Source organism: Zootoca vivipara, chromosome 2 (assembly GCF_965207765.1).
Source record: "Zootoca vivipara chromosome 2, rZooViv2.hap1.1, whole genome shotgun sequence".
Taxonomy (NCBI): Eukaryota; Metazoa; Chordata; class Lepidosauria; order Squamata; family Lacertidae; genus Zootoca; species Zootoca vivipara.
Genome location: NC_142584.1, coordinates 6,307,739 through 6,334,344, shown reverse-complemented (window position 1 = coordinate 6,334,344; position 26,606 = coordinate 6,307,739). Strand labels below are relative to the sequence as shown.

The following is a 26,606-nucleotide window of genomic DNA, read 5'->3' as shown; positions in this document are numbered from 1 at the left end:
TGATGCTGACTGGGCGGGTGATAATTCTGATTATAAATCCACAAGCGGGCATGTCTTTATGTATGGGGGCGGAGCTATTACATGGGGCAGTTATAAACAGAAATGTATAGCTTTATCGTCTACAGAATCGGAATATGTTGCGGCTACAGAAGCGTGCAGAGAGATTTCCTGGCTGGACCAACTCCTAACAGACTTTGGCGTGGAGAGAAAGGAACCTATAAGCCTGCTGGAGGACAACCAAAGCTGTCTAAAGCTGGCGCAGAATGAGAAGTTCCTAGCACGCTCAAAACACATTGGGGTCAGGTACCACTACGTTCGCCAGATGATACAAGATGGACTTGTCGAACTGTCGTACTGCTGCACATCGGAGATGACAGCAGACATCCTAACAAAACCCCTGCCAAGACAGAGTTTCCAGAACCTGCGTGTCAAGCTGGGACTCTTGGGTGGTTGAATAAAGTTGCTTATGTTTTGTTTTGTATGTAATGAATGTTGTGAATTGCCTGAGAAGGGGTTTGTGGGATGGAACACTGGGGCAGACAAGTCACAACAGTTCCTAGAGTGTCCACTAACAGGAACTCACCTGGAGGGACACCTGACTACAGGTCAGTTCCTGTTCCCTCAGACATGCAAATGAGTTGGATTAGACAAAAGCCCTAGCCTGCAATCACTCTCTCTCTTAGCTACTTCCTCCTTCGATGGGAACACATCTCCAGAGAATCTTCAGTTAGCATGGTTCTCACTCTAGGCCTGCAGCCAAGAGTGAGACCAAATGGAGTCTTACTTTACTAAGTAGTCTCTAGATATATATGTACTTGTAACTTTTCTAAGCAAGCCTGCCTTTCTGAGATTATGCTGTAACTCAGGATGAAACTGTAAGTAAACTCTATCTTATTTTATAAACACTGTGTTGTGTATTTCTTTTAAGAGGGACAAAGGGGACCTTTGCCAGGAAGTGTAATATTGAACTATAAAGTGTAATATTGTTATAGAGATTCTAGCGAATCTAACGCACATGCTTTGCTGTGCACAAAAGGGGAATGTCACTCTGCTAATATTGGAAGCTTGCTAACACAAGCTTGGATAGGATCTATCTAATAATATATCCTAATCCACATCCCTAACATTCCCATAAGAGGTAGGTGGGGAGAGGGTGGATCATTCCTTCAGGCAATCTGCCTAGCACTATGTTGAATTATTCTGAGTGTGTTCAGCAGCTCACAGATGTTTTTCCAAAGGCCGCTGCAGCTACAGCCCTCTATGGGAGAACTACATCCCCTAAACATTTAGTGGGCTGGCTCTAGTCCATCACCCAACACACAGGAAGAAGGGAGGGGGGAGAAAAATCTAACCACCACATAGTTATTGGGCTTTCTTCCTCCCCTCTCCTCTCCATAATCCTTTTTCTCCTTAATTGAAAAGCAAAGAGCCATTGCATAGTTGATGGGAGGCAGTGTTCCTCCTTGGCTCCCTCCCCCCCAAAATTTTGGGTGCATGCCTAGTGGCTTGGGCCATAGCTTTCCCTTCCATGAGCAATGCCCCCATCTGGCTGCAGTCTGATGTTTTTTAAAGTCGTCCCCGTCCCCTGGCAGCACATGCCCTATCTCTGTGGCAGTTTCATTGTGGCAATGATATGCACTGGGTGTTATGTTCAAATGCTCCCTGAAAATGTCAAGGATGCAAGAGGTAGGTATTCCTGGGCTCAAAAACTTTTAAACCAAAAAAGTAGGTAGTAGATCTTTTTCTGAAAAGCAGGGTATTTATTTTGGTTCATAATTATTTAATGCAGAATTTAAGAAAAAAATACACAGTGACTGTTCACATTAGCATAAGAGCAAAGAAAGAAAACAAACAATTTTTCAATGCAAACCTGAAGGAGGTGCTTTCTTGATAAGTTATTTGGTTTCTTAGGGTTTCTACTGAGAGAAGCTCACATGGTCTGCTAGAAGGATCTTCTCACAACCCTTCACCTGCTTTAGCAACCCATCCCATGGCTGTGAACTGCAATCCGTAATCTGTATTCTGGCTTTTTTAAAAAGGTAAAGGACCCCTGACAGTTAAGTCCAGTTGCGAACGACTCTGGGGTTGTGGCGCTCATCTCGCTTTACTGGCTGAGGGAGCTGTCGTTTGTCCGCAGACAGTTTTTCCAGGTCATGTGGCCAGCATGACTAAGCCGCTTCTGGTGAAACCAGAAACACCGTTTACCTTCCCGCCGGAGTGGTACCTATTTATCTACTTGCACTTTGACGTGCTTTCAAACTGCTAGGTTGGCAGGAGCAGGCACCGAGCAACGGGAGCTAGCACCCTGTCACGGGGATTCAAACCACCGACCTTCCGATCAGCAAGCCCTAGGCTCAGTGGTTTAGACCACAGCGCCACCCGTGTCCCATCCATTCTGGCTTTAAGCCCATTTAAAATGGAACTAAACTGATCACTGCAAAGCTCCTCTTATGGCAGCTTACCCGTAAGAAGACCATGTCAAAGGAACTGTGCAAATGTGCGTTATGCTGCAAAAAAACAGTTATTCTGGCATGGTGCTTCTTATGAACAAGCACATGGCTTCCCCAAAACAATTATGGGATCTGTAGTTTACCCCTCACAGAGCTGCAATTCCCAACATCCTTAACAACTGATGTTTCCCAGGATTCTTTGAAGGAAGCCATGTGCTTTAAACATATGGCGTGGATGTGACCCTATATTATGTGCACACACCAGCTGGGAGAAGGTAAGGTCAAGGTTCATGGGCTGGGACCCAGAGATATAGTAGGCAGACAGTCAAGTGCTTTGAGCAAGCCTAGCAGAATTGACTTTCCCCCTTTGAATGGCAAACACATGGGCACATACACACCCTGTGAACCCCCTTGCTAAATATCGCAAGCTGCTTCTGAAATGCCTCCTATTCTCAAAAGGAGATCTTGGAACAAGGGGGCTGCTGTCTAACAAACCTAAGTACAAATCAGCAATGGGAAACAGGATTCAAAACCATGGTTTAAAGTGGTTGTTTTTCTTGGCGATTTAAATTATTATTCCCTTGATTTAAACTAGGAATGGAGGAGTGTCCTGTGGTCCTCCCGATGTTCTTGGACTCCCATTAGCCCCAGACAGCATGGCCCAATGGTAAGGAGTTTTAGTCCAACATCTGGAGGGTCACAGCTTCCCCACTCCCACTCAAAACCAATCTACCCAGTGAGGAGAGGCTGTAGCTCAATGGTAGAGCCTATGATTTGCATGCAGGAAGTCTCAGGTTCAATCCCATGCCTTTTCCTGCTAAGAGGACTTTGGGTGACCTCTCCCTCACTGCAGGTGGACAGCCATCTGTTGGTAGATGCTTGAACTCTGGATTTCCTGCATTGAGGATGGGATTGGACTGGCTTCTAGTAAGGCCAGATGGACCAACAGTCTAAATGTGTACAGCCCCTTCATCAAACCTCTGTCAAAGAGTGCTTCTGTCTTATGTGCCCGTGTCGGATAAATCCCCAGCAGAGAGCAGGTTTGTGGCGCAAGTTCTCACAACTTGCTTTAGTTTGATACCTGCTGAAGAAAAGAGAAGAAAAGAGCACTTTAAGGCATTAAAACCAAAACTGCATTACAACCCAGATGTCCTCTTCCTGCATTCTTTCAAGCCTCTGGCAGCCACAGTCTTAAGTACTTCTTAAACATGCTCTGGATTTGGCAAGTCTTTCCCTTAGACCCATGATGTTTAACATCCTCCCAGATTGAGCTGATAGTCAGGGAGCCCTTTCTTTGCATCTGCAGTAACTGTGGGTGGGTGGGGTTGAGCTCTCAGGAAGTTTTATCTGAGTTCAGTCCCTTCCTTCAGTGAAATGTCTGTTGTGAGGGAAAGAAAGGGAGGGGAGCAAAAGCATAAAAAGAATTATTCAACCCCCTCTCCCCTCTCCACAGTTCCTTGTAGGTCCCCACTTATTCCTTATATTTTACATTATTTAGTCTGGTGGTCAAGGTGAGGGACCATGTAGGACCCTGTGCCTCTAACCCAAGATTGACCCAAGACATTTTGGCATGTGAGACAAACCACAAAATGGTGGTCTCCCCACCAGAGAAGAAGAGGTGAGTAAAGTTCTGCATCAGGAACAAGGGTGGGAGGAGTCCAGAAGCACCTCCTAATCACCGAGACCAATGTAGAAGCAGCAGAGAGGACAGCAGATATGGCCTCCAAGGAGCATGGCATAGCTGTTACTGCCACCATGGCAGTGGGGGGTGGATCTGCTGTGCCTTGGAATCTGCCACCCGAGGCACATGTCTCACCTTGCCTCATGGGTGGGCTGGCCCTGCCCTAACTCCTAGAAGACTTGGGGCTGCAATCCTAACCCCATTACCTGGGAGAATCCCCATTGAATTGAGTATGACTTGCTTCTGAGTAGGCATAGTTAAGTTTGCACTGTTAATCAGAGGGTATATCCCTCTAACTTCTGTGGTTGGTGGCATGATCAGTGTGTTGAGAAGAGACCAAATTAACAGAAGGGCTCCCAATAAAGGTATGGTTCCCCTTTAACGCATACATTGCCCAAGAAGACAGCAAGAAGAATCCGCCAACAGCATACGAATCAATCTGGCTAACCTGATCCAAAAATACGTAGCCACACACCCCACTCACACACAAAAACTAGTCTCACTACAGCCAACCAAAGACAACCAACCACACTCTAGGCCACCCCCCAAAGAAATACATCAAGCAAATAGTAAGAGAACCCAGACAAGTGATGCTGATACAAAACCTGGCACATACACTAAGTACAGTCAAACCTTGGTTTTCGAATGTCTTGGCTGCCAAATGTTGCAGAAGCCGAACGTTGAAAACCCAGAAGTGAATGCTTCCATTTTCGAACACGCCTCAGAAGTCAAATGGCTTGTGAGGCGCGTTTTTCATTTTCCCCCATTGACTTTGCAGCCTGTCTGTCTGGAATCCTTTGATCCTCGGTTTTCGAACGTTTCGGAAGTCGAACAGAGTTCCAGCATGGATTACGTTCAAAAACTGAGGTTCCGCTATAGAAGCATAACCACCCAACCCCACCCCCTCTCCCTTTTCTCCTCTCTTTTCTTCCTAACCTAATTCGGCATGCAACACTAATGTCTCACAACAAATGAAACTGATCTGTAGAAAACATAACTTGAAAAAAGAGACAATGCATGTCTTTTTTGTAAACAACAAAATATTTAATAAAAATATATTTTTAAAAAACCAGTGGGTTTGTACCTTTCTATTGTTTTGATTTAACCAGGGCAAAAGTGATTTTCAGAGCTCTGTTCAATCTGTATCTGGATTTCAACAAAGCAGCTACTTTGCCCTCCTCCCCCACCTATGGTAGCAAAAACTGAAGGTACAGGAAATAGGCCCCCACAGAGGCCTCTCTGCTAAAGTTGTCCATAAACCTCTGCATTTTTTTTTGCGATACCTGATACACCAATCAAACTCTAATTTCTGATCACATAATCATAAGTCCTCCCCGAGTCAAGCAAATGAACTTGCATTAAACAAGTTGTTTTAAATGGAGCTGCTGGTTCCACCACCACCACCTATGAGTAAATGCCTCAGTGGTCAATGCAAATAAATGGGTGGAATACAACATAATGCTATTAAGAACCTTCAGTCTAGACGCACAAGCATTTCAGCTTGCCAGACCAAACAATCCCTCCTCTCCCTGCATACTGTTTTGGGGGTACTCCTGAACCAATTCCAAGGGCTGCAGAGAGGCAGGGGAGAAAGGGGGAAAGCCCTGTTGCACAAGCAGAAGTCCTTGCACAGGGCTTCTGCTGACAGGCCTAATTTGGTGAATCCCGCCCTACATATTTATCATTGACTAGTTCTCCCTGCTTCTCTAAGCCCTCAGATTAGAGGAAACCAAGGCAGATTTGCAACTGAAGTCTGTAGTGGGAAGGGTGGAGGGCAGGAGCAGTTTGAACAAGGAAACAGGTTTCCACCAACACCATTAATTTATTGATCCATTATTTTAAATGCATAGGGAGGCTGTAGATGGTGAGCAAACCCCAGCACCCCTCCTGCATACATGTTATATATGCAATATACAGTATCCTTAATATTCTGCCATAGATTTACAGATCAAATCTGGGCTTGTCAATTACCTGGCAGTGTTCCCCCTCTGTAAAATGTGACCCATGTTCTCAGAAGGGTATAACTATAGTTCATATATGTATCTTCTATGAGTTGCCTTTGTAACCTGTAACTTACCTTGCGGTTTGGGGCTGAAATCATGTGCACAGCTAAACCTGCTTTGCACATGAACCACACGATTACTGGGAGTAGGTCATGCTGCTGCCAACATTCCTGGATTGTCCACTGACTTTTTTGCTTGTACATAGGCTTCCATGAGATCAGGACACACATACCATGGAATCCCAGCCGTGTGGATGCTGTCTTCAGATATGTTCTAGCAGTGTGCCCAAAGCCAGTAATCACTCGATGTGGCTTCACACAAGGGCCTTCTTCATGGTGGTACCTCGCCTTATCTTAATTTCTACTTGAGTGTGGGGAACAACCATGTCTGTGCGCTTAGCACACACAATGTGGAAATCATACTTATGCAACTACAGACGCATCCATTGAAAACAGGCAGACCTTCCCAAAGGGTTGGTGAAGATTGTCTCTTACAGCTTTATGATTACAGTGGACTTTGTATAGCATTGCCAAAAACACACCGGTAGCAAAGACAATGCCAAGAAATTCCTTCTCAATCAGCGCATGATTCTGTTCAGACCTGGTGAGGGTTCTTGACTGGCTGGTTCTTATGCTGGAGACATACATCCAGGTCATCTTTAGATGCAACAGCCTGGATTTCCAACTGCATGTGCCCTCTCACCCTCACCTTACTCAGCCTCATTTCCAAAGACCTGTGATGAGCGATTAGACAAAATCACAGAGGATCAAGCTATCAAGGGTTACTAGTCATAATGGCTGTCCTGTCTCCATATCCAAGGCTGAGTATCGCTAGTGAAAGAGCGATGTTACATAGGCATTTGCTAGCCACTGCAAGCACAGGATCGGCGGGGCTGGCCCATCCATGAGGCAGACTGAGGTAGCCGCCTCAGGTGGTAGAATCCAAGGAGCCCCTCCATGCCCCCCCCCGCTACAGAGGCTTCTTGGTTTGGCCGAGATATCAAAAGACCCCCATGAAATCACGTAGAGGCCTCAACTTGAGGCCTTTCTTAGCCCCAGGAAAGCGCGCGCAAGGCTGCTGCCTGACCGAAGAGAACCAACCCTGGTCGATAACCTGGAGAAGAAACAGAGGTAACTAAGGCGAGTCCTTTTTCCCCCCCTCTCCTTTGGCGCATGCGCGTGAGCGCAGTTGGCAGCGGGGAAAATCTAGAGAGAACGAGAACATGCGCGAAAGACTGGCAGAGCGCATGCGTCGTCGTGTAGGAGTTATAATAACGCTCGAGAGAGGGAGAACGTGCGCGAAAAGCAGAGACGCGCACGCGCGTAGAGGGAGAAGGGCTGTAGGCGCGTGCGCAGCAGCAGCCAGCGATCCGGCGCCGCTTGGCTTGGGTGCGCGCGCGGTTGAGGACAGCGAAGCGGCAAAGGTGGCGGCGAGTGGCGCGCATGCGCTGTTCCGGCGCCTGGCTTTTGAGGGAGGGAGAGAGAGGGTAGTGTAAGGAAGGGAAGAAAGAGGGAGGGGGCGGGTATTTTGCTGCGTCACTCACCACCCGCTTGGAAGCCGCCGTTGCTTGAGAAGGAGCGAGGCAGAGCGGCGGGAGGAGGTGAGGGGGGGGGAGAGAGAGAGAGGGAGAGCGCGAGAGCGCGCGCGCGCAGTGCTTTGTGGGTAACAGGCCTGAGCCTTTGAGCCCCGAGAAGGAGTCCCAGCCGCCGCCACAGCCGCCTCCTCACCTTTGCCCGAGGGTCTTCCCACCCCGACGCCGTTGTTTTCTGGCCGAGCCCTTCGGAGAGACGGAGAGGAGGAAGAGGACACGCGCTGCCGCCGCCGCCGCCAACGCCGTCCGCCATGTGAGTGAGTGAGGCGGGGCGGGCTGAGCTAATCTGTTGCTGGGCCGGACGAGGGTCAGGAGGGATTGGGATCAGATCGAGGCAGATCAGCCGGGACGGAGCTACCGGGGATGGCGAGAGGGAGAAAATACGGCATTCTCCCTCCCCCCTCCATGGTATTTAAGGAAGGAGCGGGGGCAGAAAGCAGCCCCCGACGCGGGGCTTAACTTGCGCCAGGGCTCATCCCACGCCTCTCGGCGCCCTTCCGGAGAAAGAGCTGAGGGGAAAGGCGCCCCTGAGCAGGTGCAGAGTGCGCTCGTCTCGCCGCCACGCTTCGCGCATTGTGGAGGAAGGTTCCCAGGGTCACGAGGGCGGCCTTTCCCGGTCAGAGCCATTCATTTATACTCCACACGTTTCCCTATAGAAATGAAGCGCTTCCCAGGCGTCACCTGATGGGCCCGGCACTGAGGAGTTCATAGTGCTGGGAAGGTGGGAAAATGGGTCGTTATTGTGCGGCATCCGGAATTAGAGGCCGGAAGCATGTGCTAGGAAATGCCGGGAGGAAAATGGATGCTCGTCCAGGTCGGGGTTGGAGCTAGAAGTTGACTTTCATTTTTGGAAGGGCTGTGAGGTGGCTTTTTTTAGGTGTTAGGAGAGGGAAGGGCGTAAAGGAAGTTAAACAGCAAGATTTGAGAGGAAAGAAATGGCACATCATGTGAGTCCCGGAGCTGGATGCAGTGGGTTGTGGGCTCTGGGACATAATGCTTTATGTGGTTAGGGATGGAATGTTGTAATATGACTGGCTTAACCCTGTATGCGAAAGAAGATTGCTGTCATTCGGGGTGTCTAGCTCACTGGGGAATAAGCATAGGAAGAGGGCAGGCGGGGCCTGGGAAAATAAGTAAAACTGGCTTAAATAATGGGCCTGTAACATACCTAGTGAGATGTTTCACTGGAGGAATAGTGGAAATGATACGTGTGTGGGCAAATCGTTTGCAACTGTTCCAAGGCAGAGAGAGAGAGCTGAGATTGTACAGCCACATTAGTAAAAGGCAGAAGTACTTTTGCAGGCAGTAACATGCCACATCTGTAACTTTAAAAAATAAAAAAGATAATTTGTAGTGTTAATTATCTTATAGTAACTTTTGGACCCTCTGAGTGTGGGGCCTTATGTCTTTTCCAGGGCTGTCTTTTCGAGAGGCATGCAGAGGGCTTACACATGCACTGTGCCCTAACCACCTCAAGCAAGAATACTTTCTGTTCTGTTAGGGCGAAGTCATAAACACCTGTTATTTCCAGTCAGGCTTCCAATGCCTATTTTCCTTCTCTTTCTAAAAATGAAGGGTACTACTGACCTTGCTAGGTGCTCTCCAGCTTTGAGGATATCTTTTTTAAAAAAGATCTGGAATGACAAGCTTTGTTCCAGTATGGAGAGTGGTCTCCTGTTGGGCATAGAGAAGCTGCCTCCACTTGCTGTCTCATCTCATTGTAGTTTGGGAAGAGATACTGCCTTATTTTAATTATGATTTCCTAGCATCATTACCTAGGAAGGTTCAGAGATGTCCTGTTGTGTTTCTCATGTAATACCCCCATGGATTAGTTAAATTTGTGCCCCTGACCCACAGATCCTTGTATACTGTGCAAAATATAGTTTGATTGCATCTTGCATACTTGTGCAATTTCAACTGTACATGGTTGAAAGTCAGCCAGTTGAAATCCAGCAAATTACATGCAAGGGAGAGAGGTTAAAAGTTCCTTTTGCAATGAGTTTCCCAGGTGGTTTTGGGTATGTGTTTTTGCTTATATATGCCATCCCTGGAATGTAATCCCCGTGCAAGACACACTTGTACTGTAAAATCTTGTGTGAACGTTTTTGTACACTCAACTATAGACCAGATTGTTGAAACTTGGTGTGGGTAGTTCAGACAGTGAAGTTTAGAAGGCAGAGAGGCCAAACCAAAAGGCTTGAGAAACACTATTCTAGGTAAAATGAATTGTAAATGAAAGATGAAGAAACAGGTAAAACATGTTGCCTGAAAGCTGTTAATGAAATAAAAGTTTATTTGATATGCAAACACGTGCACTCATAACTCCACTCAACAGTCTTGCAATGACAAAAGGTGGATTTGGAGGAAGGAACTGAGACATTTTGCCTGCGCTCTTTATTGGTACCATGACCAAATTGCTTCTACAGTGGTACCTCTACTTACGAATAACTCTACTTACAAATGTTTCTACTTATGAATTGAGCTCCATCCGCCATCTTGGATGTGGTTTAGATAGAATTTTTTCTACTTACGAATTTTTAGATAGGGTTGCTTCGACTTATGAATTTTTTCTCCCAATGCATTCCTATGGGATTCGACTTACGAATTTTTTCGACTTACGAATGTGCATTCGGAACACATTAAATTTGTAAGTAGAGGTACCACTGTAATTTTGTCTTGAGTGAAGAACTTAAAGTGGTCAAGAAGGAAGACAGGCTCTGATGACTGGTGCAATGGCCTTGCTAACAGTGACTCAGTTCAGAGATAATGACAAATAATAGACAACTTTTTGCCAGAACCGTGGGCCTGTCCAAACATGCTCCCAGTTTGGTCAAGCAATAATTTGTTGCAAAATCTGAAATGTGCAAACTGTTTTGCTTCCAAATCAGAATTGGAAGCCCACTTCAGACTATAGTTTTCAATTCCAGTATTTAGGCAAATGATGCCTTTTGCAAGCAGTCATTTGTAGGATACATATATACCTGAAAACAATGGTTTAACCAAGGGAGCAAGGATGGAAATTGAAGCATTTGGGAAGGCGTATGCAATCTTGAGGCTCAGATTGAAATGCCCAAACCATGATCTTCCCTTATGTAAGAATTGATTCATTGTCCCCAGAGAATGCCCATCTGCAGGTCTTTAGACAGACTTGTCCAGCCATTATCAAGCAATATGTCATTATGCATCCAGAAAAGTAGACTTTGTTTTTTTTAACCTTACTGAAGCTATCGTCATATAGAATTGCAGCAACTTTCTCTCTATTGACTAAACAGCCCCTCTAAAGGTAAGTCAACCTCCTACATACCGTAGTTTATGCTGATTGAAATCACCAACATGTTCATTTGGATCCAGAGTCCTTAATTGAAAGCAAATGAAATAATTAGCTGTGTTGACAGAAATACTTATGTTGAGAGACAGTATGAGAATGGGATGTTCTTAGCAAGCATGCATCTATTTGTCACTTTAAATACACTGGTTATGGGTCCACAAACAGTCCCCCCCCCCAAATAACTGCTTACCGTAAGCAATCTGGAAATGCAATGCTAGAAAGGAATATGGCCTCTAGTTCCCTAACATTGATTCAGTTTAAGTGTTATCCTTGGTTCCGTTCGAATGAAACATGCATCTCCCTTTCCCCCCTTTTGATCTATTGTAATATCTGTCAGGTAGTATCAAAATAGACATTAAAAAGCAAAATGAAATGGTTAATCTGTGTAAAGGAAAACGAGTGGCAAATAAGGCAAGTGAGAACATGTGTATACAAAAGGAATTTCCATCACATTGTAGTGTGACCAACTTTCAGAACATATAGCAACAAGGGGCAGATCTGAGTGTGCCTTTAAATTCTAAAGAACAAAATTAACTGATAGATGGAACAGGTCTGTGTATGACACACGTGTCTTTTGTCTCATAAGAAATCCTTGCTATAGTATATAGGCACTCTCTGCCCATCATTGACATTTTGCTTGCTCTGAAAAGCTGCCAAGAGGTTGCTTGGGAAGGAACTGCTCTTCTACAGCAGAAAAAAAAATCCACAATCTCTGATTTACCAGAACTATGCTGTTTGCTTCTTGAAAGTAATGAATATTCCTAGGAACTTCTAGGGTAGAAAATAGCCAGCACAAGAAGGTAGTGGGACAGGCAGTTTTAAGTGCAACAAGGGCCGAGATGAGGCTTCAGCTCTTAGCAACAGAAGCACATTCAGGTAAGTATCTGTTACCCCTAGTAAATGATACACAACAGGCTTTGTTGGGTGGGAATGAAGCTGCAATGTGGATACATAATACTCAGTGTTTTGTGTTATGATGTGCAATCAAGGTATCAAAAGTGTGTGTATTTGTGAGAGAGGGGGGAAAGAGAGAGCGCGCATATGGGGTCTTACGGGTTTAAGTACAAATTTAGTGATGCATGTGTGAACTGAGATATGGTGTACATTAGTGGTTCGCCATTGGTGGTTTGCAGACCCCAGGGTGCCCATGTAACCCCCCCCCCAGGGGTCCGTGGCACCAATCTGATAACAAAAACTTCCACAGAGATATCAAAATTTTCAAGTAGGGAGGGGGTCTGTGTCTTGGCTTTTGAAAACAGGGGGTCCGCAGTACTCATCTTATTGAGAACCACTGGTGTACATGATTGTGTGATTGAGGAAATTGAGAACATAGGAAACTGCCTTATATTGAGTCAGACTGCTGATCAATCTACTGTACTGTATTTCAGTATTGTTTTACTGGCTGGCAGTGGTCTTGTAGGATTTTGGTCAGAGTCTTTCCTAGCCCTGTCTAAAGATGCCAGAAATTGAATCTTGGTCCTTTGCACACAAAAGGTATGTGCTCTACCATTGAGTTTGGCCCTTTCCGGTGTAGTTGGAAATGTGTGTCTCTTATGTAGGATGTGTGGCTGTGCATGTAAATGAGGAGAGATATGTGGACATGATATATAATCATACTTAAAATGTAGTAGGATGCAAGCCAATTGCCCACCCACCTGAGGTTTAATTGCAGGTTGTCACCTGTCTTCTGTAATTTGTTTTTATTAAAGTCTGTTGCTTGTCTGAGCCTCTCTGGTTAGAGCAACTTATAATTGCACTCAAAGTGAACTTACCCTAAATCAAGAATTATTTTATGGTTTGTTTTATCCCAAAGGTTCCAGACCAAATATATAAAATTATTGTAAACTATGCTTAGTTTGGGGCTTTGTTTGATCTTGCTAAATCTACAGTAGATACAAAGAACTGAAAGCAAGAACTCAGGGTTGCCAACAGATCATACATTTTAAGCATAGAGGGCACAAACCAAAAACATTGCTTTGTAGAGTACTGGGTGTTGAGTCCAAATCAAAGAACTGCTCAGTACGGCACAATATCTGCAGTTGATTAGAACTACACTGGCAACAACATCTGGATGTTTAAGCAACATTTGAGGAGTGAGCATGTGGGGATCTGCTGGTCCCAGCCAGTGTATGCCTCCCCAAACATCTTATGTTGAATGAGAAGTTCTGAAGGAGTCTTCCAACAGTGCTGAAAAGCCTCCATGCAATTTGAAAACCTAAAAACTCAGGATTCCAGATTGCACATATGCTTATGTGTTCAGATGCTAATCTAAAAAGACAGTAAAAGCTTATTTAGTCAAATAACATACTGTGTGAATAACAACACCCTTTTGATATTACAAGCCCCCTGAATCATGTTGTCCAGTTTGTACTTTATTATTAAAGAAACTCAAAGGCATTTTAGCCAGATACAGATGTGTTAGAAAATGTAGCTAATAGAGCCCATTAGCTCTGGAGTTGAACTGGTGCTCTTTTCCATCTAAAAGTTCCAGGCCCCCTTGTATTCAGAACACACTGCAATAAGCAGTTCTGGATAGGAGACTCTTGGGAGGTTATTGAGGATCACCCCTCCCCCATCAGAGTAAAATAAAAAGCTGTGCAATGGTACCTTGGTACTCGAGCAGCTTGGCTCCTGAACAAATCGGCTCCCGAACGCCGCCAACCCAGAAATGAGTGTTCCGGTTTGCGAATGTTTTTCGGAAGCTGAACATCCAACGCAGCTTCCATGGCTTCCAGTTGAGTGCAGGAAGCTCCTGCAGCCAATCAGAAGCTGTGCCTTGGTTTTCGAACCGCTTTGGCAGTCGAACAAACTCCCGGAATGGATTAAGTTTGAGAACCAAGGTACCACTGTATTTTAATCAGAGCATTTGGGACTAGGTGCAGTGCACAGATGTGTTGAAAAGCCATTCAAAGAGGAAGTAATGGTGCAAGCATATATGTAGCTTTTTGGATAGTTTCCTGGTTTGATTTCAGCAGCTAATCTGTCATGCTGGCTTTGCTTTTGTTTATGTCAAGACCATGGCAACGAAAGTTGGCTGTTCTGTGGCCTCAACACACACCACTCTGTTCATCAGAACTTGTTACTCTGTTACAAATTTGAAGTTTTATATTTGTACTTCCACTTCTAGGATGTTCAAAATATATAGTACTACACTGTGCCCTGGTTCTTAGACTTATGAGCATTTTGGGAGTTGGTTTTGCCATTCTCAGGTTTGTATCCATTGAAGTAATGGCACAAGCGGAATGACTTCTGCTCACGAAACAGAACATCCACTCCCTCTCATACCCGTGTGCCCATCAGATTTGTTTTGAGGGGGTTCCCCCCAACCCTCCAGAGCAAATTGGGGTGGGGTTACAGGGGAGGAGAGGAAGAAGAAATTCCAATCCATGAGTGGATGGCATTTTGCTTGAGCATTGACTGTTGGATTAAACCCTATGTCTAACAGCTCTTTCAGAAAGTGCCTTTTATGAAAGGGTATCCTTTTTAAGGGTAGCCTTTTTAAGGAAAGTTACCAATATGTGAATGACAATGGTGGCATGATCATGGAGTCCCTAGTTCTTGTAGTCATTAGCTCTGTGTGAGTTCTGTCATGCAGTAAACTCAACAACATTATCTCATGAAGGCCTAAATTTGTATAAATTGGGCTTATGATTGCATGTATTTTTTAAATTAGGAAACTCCAGTTATGACTGACAAGATTAACAAGGATTAAAATATATTTAACTGAAATAAGATTAATAATATCAGGAAGAGATCCTCTAGCATGTAATCTTGTAGGTTAAAGGTAAAGGGAGCCCTGACCATTAGGTCCAGTCGTGACAGACTCTGGGGTTGCGCGCTCATCTCGCATTATTGGCCGAGGAAGCCGGCATATAGCTTCCAGGTCATGTGGCCAGCATGACAAAGCCGCTTCTGGCAAACCAGAGCAGCACATGGAAACGGCGTTTACCTTCCCGCTGTAGCGGTTCCTATTTATCTACTTGCATTTTGACGTGCTTTCGAACTGCTAGGTTGGCAGGAGCTGGGACCGAGCAACGGGAGCTCACCCCGTCACAGGGATTCGAACCGCCAACCTTCTGATCAGCAAGCCCTAGGCTCAGTGGTTTAACCACAGCGCCACCTGGGTCCCTAATCTTGTAGGTTAGAGACCAGCAAGAAAGGGGGGGGATCTACATCTTGTTTTCCACTTGATAAAAAATAATCTGCCATACTTACCTTTTCATGAATAATTTGTGTGAATAAACAAAGTGGTTAACGTTCTCCCATAAACTTTGAAATTATATGGAGAAATGAACTAGAGTCAGTGTGGTGTAATGGTTAGGCTGGGCTATGCCCTGGGAGACCAGAATTTGAATCCGCACTCAGCCATGAAGCTCACTGACTTCCCTTGTGCGAGATACTGTCTCTCAGCCTAACCTACTTCACAGGCTTGTTGTGATCATAAAATGGGGAGAGGAGAACTATGTACATTACCCTGAGCTTCTTGGAAGAAAAGGTGGGAGAAGATCTCTCTTCCACGAGGGGAGACTTTGCGGACGGGACACACTCCTCGGGCAAGCAGGGGGGGGCGTGTATCGGCCCCCTGCTGCAGCCAATCCCTGCTGCCGTGCCAAGCCTCTGGCTGGCCAATAGGGCCGGCCTGGGGGCGGGCTTTACGGACATTTAAATCTGCGCGGCAGCAGGGGAATCCTCCTCCTGCTGCATCCCGACGGATCTCCCGCCCACCCTCCCTTTAGGTTTTCACTTTGTGTGTGTGCCTTGACCTTGCTATGGACTTCGGTTGGTTGCCTTGGTTGCCCAAGGGGCCTGGTAGGAGTTTTTTATCCATTTGGCTAATTGGCACTTGGTTTTTGAGGACTGGTTGTGGCCATCATCCAACCCTCCTCTTATAGGGGTATCCGCTTAAGGGATCTGGCGGTCGTGGATCCCGTCCGATGCCCTGCTGAAGCTAGGGCCATGGCACGACCCCCGGTGACACCAGGGGGAGCTTTCAGTTGTATTTGCATCAACAGGCTCCTACCTCGGGGTGTTAACCTGATATGACCCCCCGCAGAGCGGGGTGGGGTCATGCTCGCTAGGGTGTCCAATGCCTAAGCCAATACCTCTCACTTGCTCTAACCAATAAAGTTGTGGCCTTATTTTACCCATTAACTCAAATCCATGTGTCACTGTGTCTTCATTTCCTGAATGCATTCTCTTTTTCTATTTCTATTTTTTACTTGATAGAATTATGTTTATTTTGCTATCCAGCTTAAACAAGAGGCTGACACTCGACAAGATGGAAATAACTAAAAATAATTCACATTCTAATTTGTTCACCATATTTGGGGGACCTAAACCTAAACTATGGGTGGGGAGATGCCCATTTGAGGACAGTCTTGTGTCTTTGGCCGCCATCTACCTACTGCAGGGGGGAAATGCAGTCAGGTGTGGCATGGGTGTTGGCGTTAAACTAGGAAACTGAAGAATTCTTCTTTGGTGTTGACAGCTTCAATGCAAATTCTTAACTGAAAATGGAATGATGCCACAATACATTGCCTTTTCTGAGAAACTGGATTATGAACATGTTAGTAGCTTGCTACTGGTTTTCAAACAAACATTCTTTATTTCTGCAATTTAATGGTGCAGTTTAGCTCATGTTTTAGTTGATCAGTATTTCCTCTTTTGGTTCTTGTTCAGGTATTCAAAACTCTGATAGAATATTTCTCATGATTATATAGACTTGTCTGTGACAGAGCTTCTTCTAAAGCATTTAGGTTTTGTTTTTTGGTAACATTCTTTGCTGCTGCAGGGATAGTTCATTTGAGCTTTTCTGTTTAAACATTAACGGCTTCTTATTTCAATGCACTAGTTGTGAATATGCTTCCCTCCTTCTGAGGATTTCATAAAAACAATGGGCAGCATATTTATGGTGCTGTTGCCTTCACATGTGTGATTGTGCAGCAACACCTTAGCACTAGACTAGAATTTAAAATGATGTGCATATTGCTCAGTTCATGACATTGGAAAAACTGCTGAAATTAAAGCTACCAACAAAACACAAGTTCCTATCAAGTTTCTGTGTTTCAAGTCAAAACACCTTGCTTGCAGTGAAAACCTGTTCCTATCTAATCAGAAGTATGTCCCATTAGGCTGAGTGAGACTTAATCCCATTGTGGGAGGGGCGGGCTCTGGACACCTGCATAAGACAAGTAGGTGCTTGGCTGGGTGCCCAGGATTCCTTGAGTTCTTTGAATACTGTTGCAGTCTTGCTTTGCTGTAGATAGCGAAACTTGTAGCAAAAAGAGAAGCTGGTAGGAAAAGCTGCTAGTGTAACACGAGCATCATTCTCAATAGAGTCATTTGTTGCTTTATGTCAAGTTTTTTTTTTGCTGTGTACATTTTTTATCTAATACTCCAATTGTCTTTCTAGGCAGCCTGCTTCTGCAAAGTGGTATGACCGAAGGGACTACGTCTTTATTGAATTTTGTGTTGAAGACAGTAAAGATGTTAATGTAAATTTTGAGAAAGCCAAACTTTCGTTCAGGTAAGCAAAACACCCACAAGTTGACCATGAACAGAGATTACATGCATGTGTTTCAACTGGACCCTGTTCTCGAGACAGTGTTAATATTTGTTTCTCATTTTCCTACAGTTGTCTTGGAGGAAACGATAACTTCAAGCATTTAAATGAAATTGATCTTTATAATTCAATTGATCCAAATGTGAGTTGCTTTCATTTATCTATGGCATGCTTAATTTTAGGGTGTAAAAAAACACAGAACTTCACTTTGTTAGTAAGCCTATAAGCATAACCTGTAAATAGGTGGTTGTGACTCTTGCTGCCGTTTAGTGTGCAGTTTGATTACAATGAAGTAGTTGAAAGATTGTACTCAGTGTTTGAAACTCACATTGTTCCAGGCACATTTCGTGATGGGATTTCATTAAGGTGAGCAGTTCCTGATTAAAACTGCAGAGTGGAAGGAATGGTGGAACTTTTTCTGCCTCCCCACTTCCAGATATTATCTGAAGACTGGAGAAGAGACCCTCTCAAGGATATTAGGGGGGTAGGCAGGGGAAGGACCAGATATGTGAAAAATGAACATATTATTTTAGCAGCAGTTCATTCAATATCAGCTTTGTATTCTTGTTATAAAAAAGCGTGCCTTGACATTCCATTGTTGCACCCATAACATAGGTTTAAGGTGCCTTCATATCTCAGTTTCTAACACTGATTGTACTGAATCCTATAAAAGCATGTAGCCTCCTGGGAAAGCTAAAGATGATGTAATGTTTGATTGTGTTGCACCTAGTAGACAAATTACCAACTTAATTAAGTTATTGATTACTCTAATTCTTCGATTATGTGTGTATGTGTTACTAAGTTCTCAAAAAGAATTGGTAACTACCATTAGAGAGTAGAATATGAAGCTCTGTTTCTGTCCATTGCTGCTCAACTTCTGTTGCTCTCAGTCTTTGAGGCATTTAATTGCATCATTACACATGGCTCAGAGTCTTCCCTCTGCCTGCTTTCCCTAATTACTTTTGGAGGAAACGGCCGTGGAGGCATGATGGCAAAGCTTACACAGTACTTGAGATTTTTTGACCATTTAATATTTGATATTATGCTTTGATCACTGAGGGTAGGGGTGCTTGACAAATGTGGGGTGGTTAATTCCAACCATTTTGACTACTGACACATGTTAGTAGTCAAAATGCAAGTAGAGACAGGTAAGACAGATTGCCACTGTAGTAACTGCAGGCTCCCTCATGCCAATGAAGTCTAGTTCTCATAAACAGATGATGATGAACCTGTTTCTCAATTGTACCATTTCCATAGCTTCCCAAAGTATTTAGTGTACCAAGAAAGCTGGGATGTCAGCAAGAAGCCTGTTGCAGCTTTTTAACATGAAGGAACACAGTTGTGTGAACCCTCATCTGTAGCCTTGCGTAAGAATCAGGCACATCCTTACTATGTTAAAGGAACTTCTTTTCTTTTCAGGAATCCAAGCATAAAAGAACAGACAGATCTGTCTTATGTTGTTTACGAAAAGGAGAATCTGGCCAGTCATGGCCACGGTTAACGAAAGAGAGGGCAAAGGTAAATGTTTATTCATAACGGTACTCTAACCTCTATATTGGTGTATCTCAAGGTTTTTTAATGTGCTCCTGTTCTAAATGTACTTTCTGAGGGCTCCAACCTATGACTATTCATTCTCCATTTGAGCATGCAGAGATTCTCACAGGCAGTTACAATTCACACTAAGACCTACTTTGTATACGTTCTGTGGTTTTGTGGCATTTATTTTACATTAGACAAAGAAGAATAGGTTATCTCTTAATATCTCTCTCTCATGTACACAGAAACATTCAAAGTGTAGTAGCAGACCCCCTGGCTGCTGTTCCTCAGATCAGGTTGGTTATGAATGCTCTCATTCTGTGTATAATGCCCCAGAAACTTTGTGCCCTGTTATAGAGTCTGAAAGCCTAGCCGGTAAACAAATAATAAAATTATGATTTGCAAGTCAAATTATCTTGATTTTTCATAATCCTCATCCAGGAGTCACATTTTGAAACCATTAGACTAATTATTAATTCATTATATTTGTATACCATCCTATACCCGCAAGTCTCAGGGTGGTTCACAACATAAAAGCACAATACTGTATAAAAGCACAAAATACATAATAAAAAATAAAATTATAGCCCCTGCAAGTAGAGGGTTAACTTGTAGAATAAAGTTTAGTAATTTTTCCAATGAGTTAAAATACTCATTGGGTAGAACAAAAGTCAGAAGTCAATTGAGGGTGGTGCTGTGGTCTAAACCACAGAGCCTAGGACTTGCCGATCCGAAGGCCAGCAGTTCAAATCCCCTCGATGGGGTGAGCTCCCGTTATTCGGTCCCTGCTCCTGCCCACCTAGCAGTTTGAAAGCACATCAGTGCAAGTAGATAAATAGGTACCGCTACAGCGGGAAGGTAAACGGCGTTTCTGTGCACTGCTCTGGTTTGCCAGAAGCAGCTTAGTCATGCTGGCCACATGACCTGGAAGCTGTCTGCAGACAAACGCCAGCTCCCTTGGCCTATGGAGCGAGATGAGCACGCAACCCTAGAGTCGTTTGTTACTGGACCTAACGGTCGGGGTACCTTTACCTTTTAAGGCTCCTATAGACTCCATCCCATCCCTATTTGCCTAACTTACCTGTAACCTTATTTCTATATCCACAGCTCAATTGGCTCAGTGTGGACTTTAACAACTGGAAAGACTGGGAAGATGATTCTGATGAAGATTTGTCCAATTTTGATCGCTTTTCTGAAGTAAGCAGAACATTCTGCGGTTGATGACATAGCTTAAATTATTGGGCATCGATCTTGATCTCACTGAAGTCTTGATAATTATTTTGGCTCCTTTTCATATATACCTGTACTATTTTTACTTGCTTGATCAAAACAAAAAACACGACTTTACTTAATATTCCCTTGCGTCATTTAGATGATGAACAACATGGGTGGTGATGAAGATGTAGATTTGCCAGAAGTAGATGGAGCAGACGATGTGAGTAGCTTCCCTGTGATAGGAACTTTTAGTCTCCTGCTTGAGGCTGATGTCAGTACTTGACATATATTGATATTTGCATAGTGTCACTGTTTGGAAATTCTGGGTAGTATCCATGTGTGCTTCTGCTAGTGGAAGGACTTTCTGTCGCACCCCAGAATTTCCTAAATCCGACCGGGGAAGGGGTGACCCACAAACCTCCAGAGCAAATTTGAGTAGGTCATGTTTTGCACAAATACTGCCCTCTTTTTGAAACTTGAGAGTAGGGCTGGGCAGTATATCAATATATTGTCCAAAACAGGTTTAAATATCCATATTGTGACATCTGTTCCATAATTTTTGACCTGGTAATATATTGCGAATCGTGTATGTGTGTGTGCGCATGTGTATGTGCACATGCTCACACACGTTATGCAAAAATCATGTTGGGGGAAACCGTGAAGCCAGCCAATGCCTCAACATAGCTCCATCCTTATTTCAGACATTGTGATAATATCAGTACTGTATATTGTGGTGTTTAGCTGCTAATACGTTGCCGTGTTGAAAACCAGATATCGCCCAGCCTTGTTGTTCTTTAGTCATAAACTCGTGTCCAACACTTAGTGACCCCATGGACCAGAGCACGCCAGGCACTCCTGTCTTACACTGCCTCCCGCAGTTTGGTCAGACTCATGTTGGTGGCTTTGAGAACATTGTCCAACCATCTTGTCCTCTGTCGTCCCCTTCTCCTTGTGCCCTCCATCTTTCCCAACATCAGGGTCTTTTCCAAGGAGTCTTCTCATGAGGTGGCCAAAGTATTGGAGACTCAGCTTCAGGATCTGTCCTTCCAGTGAGCACTCACTGGAAACTCCAGCCTTACTTGAGTTTATTCCTGTATCCAAACTCTACTTAAGTCTCCTCCCAAATGAGCATATTTTCTGCGTCTAAAATGTGATATGCACAGTTGCGTATAAACATTGAGTCCAATTTTTCTTGGTGCTAATGTATAAAGTAGGCTTAACTCCATATCAAAATATATCCAACCCTTGCTCTCAGCATTAGTGGCAGAGGAAGCTACTCGGGTGTCTGGGGCGGCGCGCCCAGCGGGGCCTCAGGAGTCTGCCTGCCTTCTCCCACTCAGCCGCCCTACAGCCGGGGGGGGGGGAGGGGAGGCAGCAGGTGGACCATTCTGGGCGCGCGCCCAAACCACCACATCTCTCCCAGGAGAGACGCGTGGCTCAGGCGCGCTGCAGGCCCTGCGGTGAGTGCCGCTCAGCACTTTGTCACCCTCCTCAGTGGTGACACCCTGGGCAGCCTGCACCCACTGCACCCCCTTCCTCTACCCCTGCTCAGCATAATAATTCCAGATATGTAGATACTTGCCTGTAGAGGTCCACAAAGTAATTTTGCAAATACTGTGCTATGGCTTGCTTTTGTTGCTGGCTTTAATTGCTAACCACCTGTGCTTCTGTCCTAGGATTCACCAGACAGCGATGATGAAAGTAAGTTGACTATTGTTCTGTGTTTACTTGCCATATACACCCAAAAGAGTTAACTCTTGGCACTTCTCATGAATATTTACTAAGTTGTGCCTCTGACACCTCATTAACATTTGCCTGACAAAGATTGCCACAGGCCTACTATCCTGCTATGCTACTTAGGTGGTGGGGAATGGAAGAATATTCTCCCTCAAGGTAACTTTACCTTGGGGAAAAACTTGCTTTGCACTTTCATCACAAAGAGGGTGGGGTGGAAAAGCTGTTGATGGATGGCAGGGCATAGATTGAACTATTTTACCTACACTCTGTTTCTAGAGTGGGGCTGGTCATGTTAAATTCTGTATTAGTAATTAAAGGGTTTTCTTCTGCATTCTTGTAACTCGTGCATGACTGGGCACACAGGAGAAGTACCTATATAATTTTATTTGTATGCCACTTTTCTGCAGTTCAGGCCTTGCTCAAGCTGGCTTACAAAATGAAGAAAATACTTAACTACAACTTAAACTAGTCAAAACCAATAAATTAAGCACAATAAAATCTAAAACAAAAAACCAACAACACTCCCCCTCAAAATGCTGCAGCCTAAGAGTCTGTTCGGCAGTGTCAGCTTTTGTAGCTGCAATCAGGGCCCCACTCTCCCAGGCCAGATGGAAAAAGACTTGCAAGGCAGGGAGCACGTCTTCCAGGACTTAAAGCCAAGATGCTAACTTGCTCCCAGATCTCCAGCATCAAGATGGAAGAGAAATTGTAAACATGTTCAAGTTTACCACTGCAGTCCTTTTGAGGCATGCTTTTGTGAATGCACAATCTCCACTTCATTCTTGCCCTGTGATTACAACCATTATGATTTTCATATCCTGTACACTACTCTCGAGGTGCTGCGAGTTGCAGCTACCTAGAATAACTTGGTGTAAGAGGCATAAGAGAGTAATCTTTCAGAATTGGCCAGAATAATGGTTTGTAACACCATTCAAGGACTTGTCAGCATTAGCCTGGCTGTTTAGATGGCCTCTGCTTGGGTTCACAACAAACTCCCCACCCCCACCCCCTAAATCTGGCAGGTAGGGAATACACATTTATCATTTCCACTGTGATAGAGAAAATGTGTAAAGAGTAGGAGAGGCTTTTGTTAGCTTACCCCAGTGTTTCTCAAACTTTGGTCCCCACCTGTTGTTGGACTACAACTCCCATCATCCCTGACCACTGGTCCTGCTAGCTAGGGATGATGGGAACTATAGTCCAACAAGAGCTGGGGACCCAAGTTTGAGAAACGCTTATCCAGACCTGTGTGCTCAGGGGAGAGGCTGTGTACTGCTGGACATACTTCTCACCAGAAGTAGTAGCATTGGGTACATGGCTCTGTGGGTATTGATGTATTTTTGTCACAGTAACTCTAGTGGGGCGTATTACATCTTTGGAGGTGGGACTGTTCTTCAAAATTGTTAAAGCTAACAATAACTTAGTACAGACTTCCTCAGCTGGTATCCTCTCAGTGAGAGCTGTAGCCCCAAACATGTAGAAAGCACATATGTTGGTGAAAGCTGCATTAATTCAGTGCATTAATTCTTAGTGCTGTTGCCATACAGTATTCAATGTTTGTTTTGTTTTATTTCAGAAATGCCAGACCTGGAGTAAGGGAACCTGCTATCTTTTGGGGGTTTAGGGAAAGAATTTCATCACAACATTTCATAATTGAGATAAGAATTCCTGAGTTGATAGCTCTAAAGGCAGAAAAATGTATCCTTTAACTCATCTTCAACCTGTTTAAAGCAGCTTCATTGATGATTGGTGCGTACCATTGTTCAGGGCAGTCTTAAGCTATGTGAGGCAATAATGTTATGCATGAAAGGTTTTCCAGACTTCCAAAAACAAAACAAAAAAAGCCACACACAAACAATTGAGGTATAGGCAATCGATAAAAAACAGTTGCAATAAAAGGGTTTACAACGCCTCTTTGCCGCATCATCAAATATAACAATGGGAAAACTCTCAATTTACAGGAAGTGGTAAACTTGTACTTTCCCCCTCACATTGTGGACAGCAGGTAACTTAAAACGTTTCAGATTTTATGCCTGGAACACAACTGGCTGAAGCAATGTTTTAATTGGCTTTCAAAATTTAAACTGGTAACATGCTGTACCTCTTGGGGTGTCTTCAGGGTATGTTCCACTAACGTTTAATGCTCTTCACTTTGTTGTATTTAATCACTAGTTAGTGTTCAAGATATCCTAGCTAAAACTAGCAATCCCTTTAAAACTTAAAATGGGTGAAGCCTGTACATTTGGTTGTTTGATCCTCAAAGCTCTTACATCTCAGTATGGAGGGGTTAGAGCCTGTACGTTGTTGCTTGTCAATCTGTACATTTAGACCAAATTGTATTTGCACTGTTGGTATGAAAGCGAGTGACAAAATGTTAATACACTATTGGATCTTCTTTTGGTTTTTTTTTTTGACCAGTTTATGATAAGCCTAAAAACCTCAATTTGTGTTCAAAGCAGTGGGGATTTTTTAATGTCTACATTATTTCTAATAAACTGTTGAAGACTCCATGGCTGTCAACTGTCTGGCTGGCTGTAACTTCATGTATTCTTACTATTTGTTGGAATGGAATACTTAATTTCTAGTTGGAATAAAAGTGTGGGACTATTTCATCTGTTTGAAGGAGGAAAATTGTAATATTCCCAAGCAAGTCTTTTTTAAAAAAAAGGATCTGTAAGTTGTGGGTACACTGACAGTTTAAAGAAAAAATGTTGTGATTTGACTAAAATAAAAGCAAGTTTGTCCTCCTTTAAAAACGGCGAGCTTCTGCATTTGACACTTGTTTTCTGCAGTACTTTTAAAAAAAGATTCTCAAGCTAAATGTGTGACTGAGGTGGGACACTTGGAATTTGATATAGGCTGTTAATACTGTACTGAAGAAGCATTTTTCAATGTACACTTCAGTACCTCCAACTCTTAACATGCACCTCCAAATGCACACAGTGTGGTGTAGTAGTTAGGAGCGGTAGACTCGTAATCTGGGGAACCGGGTTCGTGTCTCCGCTCCTCCACATGCAGCTGCTGGGTGACCTTGGGCTAGTCACACTTCTTTGAAGTCTCAGCCCCACCCACCTCACAGGGTGTCTGTTGTGGGGGAGGAGGGGAAAGGAGATTGTTAGCCGCTTTGAGACTCCTTTGGGTAATGATAAAGCGGGATATCAAATCCAAACTACTACTCCTCTTCTTCTTCTTTTGACTGTTGCATCCAGGGTCCTCAGTAAGCCTGCGTTTTTATGAAGGTGTCGAATTAAGGAATTTGGGGAATTAAATTTGGATTTCATAGAAGTGCTGTCTTTTCAACAAAAGGCTGTTAAGAGACTACTATTGATCCGAGATGCAAACAAGCATGGGGGGGGGGGGAATCACTTGTTAGTGAAATGTAGTTTATGCCCTGAGGATAGCTGGTCATCATCTTGTCCAGAATGTCCTTGTCTGCAGCCCCAGGGCAGAATGAGCTCCAAGAAGCCAACCTTGCTGAGTCCCTTGCCCAGAGGTAAACAAACTTCAGTTTTTAAAGGCCATTGTTGGAGTCTTAAACCAAAATTAAGTCCCTCAAATGTGGGAATAGAGCAGAGAGAATATCTACATCAGTACATCTGAATTGTTTCTTAAATTCAGAAACATGTGTTGGCTTATGGTATTTGTTGCAAACAGCTGTGCTATATGGCCACCTTGCATCTGATGTGCCTCCATTGAAGTCAGTTGCTGGAAGACTGAAAGCCTTGTAGAGAATGTTTGCAGGGAAGCAGGGTAGACAAAAAACAACAACAAATGAGACTGAAGGGAGGGCTGGGGCAGATTGGGATGTGAAGAAGTGAGTGCTTAAGGAGAGTGTTAAGGAAAGGCCAGAAGAAGCTAAAATTTTAATACGCTTTTCTGTTATTCTAAACCCCAAGGGGCTGCCAACTTGGGCAAGTGCCATGGTTCCTGGGAAAGCCTTCATTGGCAGCTGGATAGCGGGGCCAGAATCTGAGCTTTCTTTTATTTAAAAAAAGTCTCTAGAATGTAAGTGGTGAAGCAAAATGTACAGGTAACCTAATCAGTTTTGTGAAATGAGCCATCTAGGTTGCTTCTGCCTATCAGTGTCGGAGCTACAATAAGTAGATACCAAGCATTCGTGCTTCTTTCTTATTTTCTAGTCCTTGGAATCTCTAGTTTCCCTTTTTTCCATATCAACCAGGATGCATCTTTCCTGTGGTGGGTTCATCTCAGATCAGGCTACAAGATAGACAGATGTCTTATTTAGAGGTAATAGCAACCCAGACTGGCTAAGCAGGAAGGAGCAAGTGGGCCGGGCTGCAGCTGACAAATCATGACTGCTTCATTCCTCTCCTGTTGGAGCTAACCCATGGTTTGGCTGAGCAATGTGTGTGAAACCAGGCTTGAGGTTTCTTTCCCGAAACAAATCCCAAGCGATAAGCCAATAACAAACCCTTTGGTTATAGTTTATGGTTCGTTTGAGAGTGAGGCGAGTTGTGACCCTGTGTTTGATTACATGTAACA

The 26,606-nt window shown here is 44.1% G+C and overlaps 1 protein-coding gene across 2 annotated transcripts; it reads left to right on the top strand.

Annotated features, from left to right (window-relative positions):
• Positions 1 to 7,792: 7,792 nt before the first annotated feature.
• Positions 7,793 to 24,859, top strand: PTGES3 (prostaglandin E synthase 3). 2 transcript variants are annotated; one of them, XM_035099476.3, is made up of 8 exons: positions 7,793 to 7,978; positions 17,466 to 17,579; positions 17,688 to 17,757; positions 19,035 to 19,133; positions 20,259 to 20,348; positions 20,524 to 20,586; positions 22,043 to 22,067; positions 23,680 to 24,859. In XM_035099476.3, coding segments are annotated over exons 1-8 (483 nt in total). In that variant the 5' UTR covers positions 7,793 to 7,976; the 3' UTR covers positions 23,700 to 24,859. The 2 variants fall into 2 exon arrangements, with proteins under 2 accessions (XP_034955367.1, XP_060128111.1); XM_060272128.2 differs by lacking the exon at positions 7,793 to 7,978 and adding an exon at positions 12,447 to 12,547.
• Positions 24,860 to 26,606: the final 1,747 nt, after the last annotated feature.

Excerpts from the sequence above, each read along its gene's own strand:
- PTGES3 (XM_060272128.2), top strand. The coding sequence starts at position 12,510 with ATGCCAGAAATTGAATCTTGGTCCTTTGCACACAAAAG. Across the intron at positions 19,134-20,258 it reads TAACGAAAGAGAGGGCAAAG|CTCAATTGGCTCAGTGTGGA; the intron begins GTAAATGTTTAT and ends CTATATCCACAG. Across the intron at positions 22,068-23,679 it reads ACCAGACAGCGATGATGAAA|AAATGCCAGACCTGGAGTAA; the intron begins GTAAGTTGACTA and ends GTTTTATTTCAG.